The sequence below is a fragment of the Adiantum capillus-veneris genome, chromosome 27 (genome assembly GCF_014529385.1).
Source record: "Adiantum capillus-veneris isolate H3 chromosome 27, ASM1452938v2, whole genome shotgun sequence".
Lineage (NCBI taxonomy): Eukaryota > Viridiplantae > Streptophyta > Polypodiopsida > Polypodiales > Pteridaceae > Adiantum > Adiantum capillus-veneris.
The window spans coordinates 69,323,878-69,330,509 of record NC_140957.1 but is presented as its reverse complement, the minus strand read 5'-3'; the positions used below and the strand labels follow the sequence as shown (position 1 = coordinate 69,330,509).

Below are 6,632 nucleotides of genomic sequence, written 5' to 3'. Positions count from 1 at the left end.
CTCCGTACATCAAGTCGCAAAAGTAGACAATCGTCTGTCACACAAGATCATCTGTCCACTTGAATTGGGCGTATCTCGATGTCCCTGTCTCCGATTGGCCATCCGCAAATTTTGGCTGACCCCCCATGTTGTATGCGATTTTCCAGGACCCAAGCGAGCTCAAAAATATCTTTGTTAGCATGCCTATCGATGTGGCCTGATGAGCACGTACCCGACCCCTGACAAATATTCCACAGTCCATAACTTGTCCGTTTGAGCTCCCAATCGCGAACCGAAAAGACCGGCATGATCGACAGCTTGAGCTTTACACGTGTATCCATTGGTCCCATTTTTGGCCACCTGTTTGTACCTGCCCTGCCCGTCGGGGATTTGCAAAGCATTCCATCTTCGGACAATCATAACTTTCACACCGAAGCCCCGTTCGACGAGCCATCTGGACGAGCTTCTAGGGCATCTTGAACACCACATTTTGGGACACATTTTCTGCATTTTGAACACCTTGACTTGCCGTCATCATTATCTCACTTTGGAGGCCCCCCCTGGCCTAAAAAACCTCTTTAAGCACACATTTCCATTGCCATTGTCCTGCTGAGGTCTCCCACACTGGCTTTAGCCCTCTACCATGCACCTGTTAGCACCCTTTGCACTGCATAACACACTTTATAGCGCAGACCAACTTTGGATGCACCATCATTGCCCACCCCCCTGTTGAAAATTCATTTTCAACCAAAACTAGCTTTATTGAACTTGAAACTTGCAACACTTTGCAAACACCCAAGTACGCTGGAAAACACACCACTATATGTACAATATGTATAATATGTACAAAACTGTATGTTTATTACTCCTGAGTCCCCTCAAGTGGATTGCCCAACCCCTCTGGTCACCATTTGATGTACAGCAGGCACCACTCCCCTATCAAAGTACAGCTTGAGCTGTACACCATTTACCCTATGCCTGAGAAGCTTACCATTGGCTCTCACCAGTTGATAGGTCCCATTCGAAAAGGCCTTTTCCACTTTGTACGGACCCGTCCATTTCTTTTTGAACTTCTTCTGGAAGGTGAAGCCCAAGTATCTCTCATACTTCATTACTAGGTCCCCTTCTTCTATCTGTTTTTCTTGCAGACTCTCATTGACTTTGGCCATTCTCCTTTCCCGCTGCTTCACATAGTAGTCTGCTGCTGCCTTTCTATCCATCTGCAATGCCTCAAGGCCGACAATCCTATCTTGTAAGACAGCTTGTGGAGTGGCATTAATGCGTCACATACCTTTCAAAGCAACCAACTGTGCATGCACTGGAAGCACTGCCTCCTTACCATAAACCAATTCAAATGGAGTAAAGTTGGTCCCCACTTTGTAGGACTTCCTGTAGGCCCATAGACACTTCTCTAGATTGACCTCCCATTCTGTCTCGTGCTTATACACCTACTTCGTGAGCATTTTGATGATTTGTCCATTGGAACTCTCCACAAGACCATTACATTGGGGATGATAGGGCGAGGAAAATCGATGCTGAATCTTTAGTTTTTCCACCAATGCCTGCATAAGCTTGCTTTTGAATCCTTGCCCTCTATCAAAAATGAGTACCCACGGCACTCCAAAACGGCAACAAATGTTATCGAAAACAAAGTGGGACACAATCTGTGCATTCACCTCCTTCACAGCTTTGGCCTCGACCCACCTGGTGAGGTAGTCGATGGCTACCACAACATATTTCTTACCACTTGTAGACTTAGGGAGTGGACCAATGACATCCAAACCCCACTTCTCAAAAGCATTCTGAGCAACAATCGCTCCCTCGCTCCCTGTGACTTAGCTGTCAAACGCCTTTCTCCTATAGTCTGACATTCATGGCAGGTCTTGCGCCAATAGTGCACATCCTTCACTATTGAAGGCCACCAAAAACCCGCTCTCAACACTCGAAATAGTACTTGACCTTTCCCCTGGTGTCCATTCTCCTCATGGCATTGCTCCAGTACCAAGTTAATCTCTTCTTTATAGAGCACTCTTCTCAGCACCCCGTCTCTGCCGTAAGTCATTAGGTCTTCACCTACTAGTGTAAATCTGTGTGCTTCCTGAACTATCCTCCTCCTTTGCAGTTTAGACAAACCTTGAGGACACTGCCCGGTACTCAAAAAATCTTCCACCTCCTTCAATGACTCCCTACCTGTATATGTGGCCGAGGCCACATATATACCTGTGACGTGTACCTGCACCTTACTGCTTGCTAATTGGTCTGCCTCTTGGTTGTGCACTCTCTTCACATGCCTGAACTGCATTTCTCTAAAGAACTTCAACAACTTTTTGATAGCAAAGAACCAATGCTTTAAGGAATCTCGTTTTACCTGCCATTGGCCTAATAGTTGCTTGATGACCAATAACGCATCACCTTTGACCACCAACCTAGAAATGCCAAACTCGACGCATTGTTTCAAACCTAAATGGAGGGCGAGATATTCTGCTTCATTGTTGGTATGAACATCCTCCAAATTATAGGCTTTTGAGAAGATTACCTTGCCGTGTGGATTGTGTATCACCACACCGCCTCCAGATTTCTTTATTACCCTCCTATATGCACCATCAAACCACATGGTAGAAGCTCCAATCATGCCTCTTTGGCTTCATCTTGTACTACTCTTGGATAAATTGGCAAATCCATAGCTTTGCTAACCAAAACATCCGCCAAATGGGAATGACTTGTATGGTCAATCTTGAACTCGAACTCGAATTCCTGCAACTCTATCACCCACTTCATGATCCGCTTCCCTGGCTTCAAGTGTAGTACTATTTCCGGCAATAGATTGTTAGCCGTCAATACATAAAACTTACGCACAATGAGGTGCACATTGAACTTTCTACAACCAAAAACCAATGCCATGACCCACTGCTTCGCTTCTATGTAAGCCACTTTTCCAGGACTTATCACCCTGCTTTCAAAGTAGATAGGCTTATAGCTCCTTCCTACCTTCTGCAATAACACCGCCCCAACAACCATGGTACCTACCATCATTGACACATAGAAATCATCCTCTTGGCTTGGAGGGCACACAGTTGGCAGCTGACACAAAATTTCTTTCACCCTGTCAAAAGTTTCTTGAGCATCTTCATCCCATTCAAAGCCATGCACCTGCTGAGTCCTCTTTTGGAGAGGATACACATATTGTGAGCATCCAAAAAAAACGCGACAAGTACTTTAGTTTATGTACAAAGGACACCAAGCCTTGCGCACTAGAGGGAGGCTCCATCGAGCCTAACGCCTTGACCTTTTCCGGATCCGCCTCAATTCCATTCTGTGACACCACATGACCTAGCAATTGCGCTCGAGGTTATGCTAGCTTGCACTTCTTAGGGTTTAATTGACCTCCTTCTTCGTCCAGCCTTTGAAAACATAGCCGGAGCTTTGACAAATGATCTGCCCTTGAGCTATAGCACCCAATGTCATCCATGAAAACTCTAATGACCTGCCCAAGTAGGGACCAAACACCCTATTCATCCAGTCTTGGAAGGTGGTGTAGGCATTCACTAAACCAAACAGCATCGTGCGAGATAGGCAAAGCATCCCCATGGAGAGATAAATGTCGTCTTCATCTAGTCTTCAAGAGAAATCCCTATCTGAAAGTATCCTGAAAATCCCTACCTGCGATAGGCAAAGCATCCCCATGGAGAGATAAATGTCGTCTTCATCTGGTCTTCATCTGGTCTTCAAGAGCAATCCCTATCTGAAAGTACCTTGAAAATCCATCCATAATAGAGTACCTCTCATGACTTGCCATCTGATTTAAGATTTCAACTTGGAACGGCAACGGGTAGTGGTTTCTCTTGGTCTCCGCATTCAATGGCTTGTAATTGACGCACACCCGCCATTTTCCACTCCTCTTAGGGGTGATAACCACTGGAGAAACCCACTCCGACTCCTTCACGAGGTATATGATACATGCATCTAACAACGATTAATCTCCTGCCAAAGAGCCTTCTTCTGAATCTCCCCTAACCTCCTTAGCTTCTGCGCCTTTGGTTTGCATCCTTCCTTAAGAACTATCTTGTGCTCTGCACCCTTTGCTCCTCGCAGATCCTCGTACTTCGTTGCAAATAGATTCGAAAAAGAGGCACACAGCTCAACATAGCCTTCTATCTCTCTTTCTTGGTTAAATCTTTGCTTAGCATAGCAGTTACCTCCTCCACACCTATGCCATGAACCTGTGCCTGCACCTCCCCTTTTGCATGGGAGCCTTCAATAGTGACCCCAAACAAGTCGGCATCTATCCTTCGCATATCATCCTCGCTTTACTCTTCCTCGATATCTGTGTAGCCCTCATCATAGGCCGTCTCTGTCTCATATTCATAGCTTGTCGTATCACCTTTGTCTTTTTCTGCCATAGGGTGAAAACGGCTCTCTTTGGTCTTCAAATCAAGCACCACGTGTCTCCCTCTCTCCTTGTCAGGCAAGGTGAACACCCTGCTCCCCCAATCCTGCTTAGCCCCTATTGCAAGTAGCCATGGCCTACCCAAGATGATTGGATAAGCATTGTCACCCGCTTTCATCACAAAGAAATCAATCAGGCACTCAATGCCCATCACTTTCACTCTTACGTCTTGAGCCACGCCCAAACACCTTGCTTTGGTATGGTTAGCCATCCTCATGCGTACATTTGATTTAGTTACTGCTTTGACCCCTGTTTCCTTCATAGCAGCTTTCGTCATGACGCAAACCTGTGCTCCACCGTCTATATAGTCCTGAACCTGCATCCTGTTTTCAATGACCGCATCCACTAGAGGAAGGACATCCGTCGGGCTACCCACACTTAATGCCATGTTTTGTATTGCATGCACATTTCCCTTAGCCTTTGGCAGCCTCGTGCTAACACTTGTATACCATTGTCTTCGTAGCTTGGGATTTAAAGCCAACAACTGACCAAAGGTTATGTTAGCCTTTTAATTTTGAACATCGCTTACCAAGTCATATTCCGGGTAGCCGCGTCCTAGCTGAAAGTCTGCTTGATTGATTTTGGGACGTCCTAGGGATTTCACCACCATTCGGAGAAGCTGGCTGCACTTGATTCTCAACTACCTGCTCCCTCGGGCCATTGAGCTGTTCTTGGCCTCTACCTCTACCAAACAGTGGATAAATACCGCCTCTTTCTCTTAGCGGATGAGGGAAATCTGGCGCATAGTGTCCTTCTTCACCGCAATTGTAACATCGGCCAGGCAGTGGCCTTGCCCTGCCCCTTGCTCCTCTTGTTTGACCTCTATCCATCACACTTAGCCGCAATTCCTGCATTTGCTTAGACAAATCTTGCACGGTTTGCACCCAATTTTGTGGCATAACGGCTACACCTCGATTTGCAGGGTTCTCATCATGAACAACATCCCTCGAACCCTGAGGTTGGACCACCGCTTTATAACCCGACACGCCTTGTTCAATCTTCTTTTTTATTTTCCTCCTTTTTGCCTTTGCGATGGCCACTGCACCACTATAGTTTTCTGGGCTCTCAAAATCCACCTTCTCCCTCACTTTAGGATGCAAGCATGCCATGAATTTATCGAGCTTGAAGTAGTCGCCATTGGTAAATTGCATGGCACTCGCTAACTCTGCCCAACACACTTCAAAACGATCCAAAAACAAACTGAACTCTTCACTTACATCCTGTTTGAGTGCCTTCAGTTTGGCATCCATCTCCACTGGGGATGCCTCTTTGCGGAAATCATGTAGGAAATGTGCCCGCAGAGCCGACCAAGCATGTCTCGGCTCACCTTCTAAAGCTTCATACCATATCTTTGCCTTCTCGCGCATCACCAAAGGAAATGTCTGCATCTTGCTGTCCTCGTTCGGCATGCGTAGCGACAACATATACAACTCAAAGTCTGCAACCCACTCATCAGGATTTTTTTCACCTGTAAAAATTGGCCCATAGCTTCGAGACGCCTTGTCGACCAACACCAAAAACTGCTTCTCTTCACTTAACTGGGAGCAATCAATGTGCTCCTCCGTGGAGGCACCAGAGGATGGAGAGGGGGAATGGGGAACACACTCGACACACACGCAACTGTCCCTATATAGCTCAGGGTATTCACAGCAACCCTGCCCTCTCAAAAAAACCTTTAAAAAAGCAACTCATGCTAGCAAGGCCTTGCTTGCACTTCTCCCAATGTACACACAACCTGCACAGTCGCCAGATAGCAATCACACCGATCTTGCCCGCTTCCAGCTCTTCCACAAATCGACACCTTTCTCTCTTTCTCTCTCACACACACATGGGGCCCGGGGGACGCACACGCTCACACACACCAGCACCACACACTCTAGAGACGAGCAAAGAAGAAAGGGGGGAAGGGGGGAAAAACGACGCCAAAGTCGGCAATCATAGCTTCTCCTTCAAAACAAAAACACATGTACAGGATCCATATGGTCTACTCATGGCCGCACTATAGCCATCACGGCTTCATACAGAGGGGCACAGACCTCCCTCAAAGTTTGACTTCATCGGCACACGCCTCGACAAAAAATCTAACTCTCACTTCGCTTCGACAACAACTTTTCGCTTTGATAGCCTTCACTGGCTACCTCTCGTGTAAGCCCTTCGCTCTTTCGAAATGCTTCCTGGACAAACCGTGTGCCAGCTTCGACCCTTG

At 46.7% G+C, this 6,632-nt stretch overlaps 1 protein-coding gene across 1 annotated transcript; it reads right to left on the bottom strand.

Annotated features, from left to right (window-relative positions):
* Positions 1 to 857: 857 nt before the first annotated feature.
* LOC147422155 (uncharacterized) lies at positions 858 to 4,274 on the bottom strand. The gene is made up of 7 exons (XM_086503030.1): positions 4,176 to 4,274; positions 3,995 to 4,080; positions 2,348 to 2,570; positions 1,763 to 2,275; positions 1,484 to 1,572; positions 1,271 to 1,368; positions 858 to 1,228 (listed from the first exon to the last, which is right to left on the bottom strand). Exons 1-7 carry the CDS (start codon positions 4,272 to 4,274, stop codon positions 858 to 860), a joined length of 1,479 nt encoding a protein of 492 aa, XP_086359156.1.
* Between the last annotated feature and the right edge of the window lie 2,358 nt (positions 4,275 to 6,632).

What these genes read in the sequence shown, in the direction of transcription:
- LOC147422155 (XM_086503030.1), bottom strand. Translation starts at nt 4,274, where the DNA reads ATGCGAAGGATAGATGCCGACTTGTTTGGGGTCACTATTGAAGGCTCC. An exon ending in GAATGCTTTTGAGAAGTGGG is followed by an intron (nt 1,573 to 1,762) that starts GTTTGGATGTCA and finishes CATTTTTGATAG; the next exon opens with AGGGCAAGGATTCAAAAGCA. An exon ending in CTCGCCCTATCATCCCCAAT is followed by an intron (nt 1,369 to 1,483) that starts GTAATGGTCTTG and finishes ATGGGCCTACAG; the next exon opens with GAAGTCCTACAAAGTGGGGA.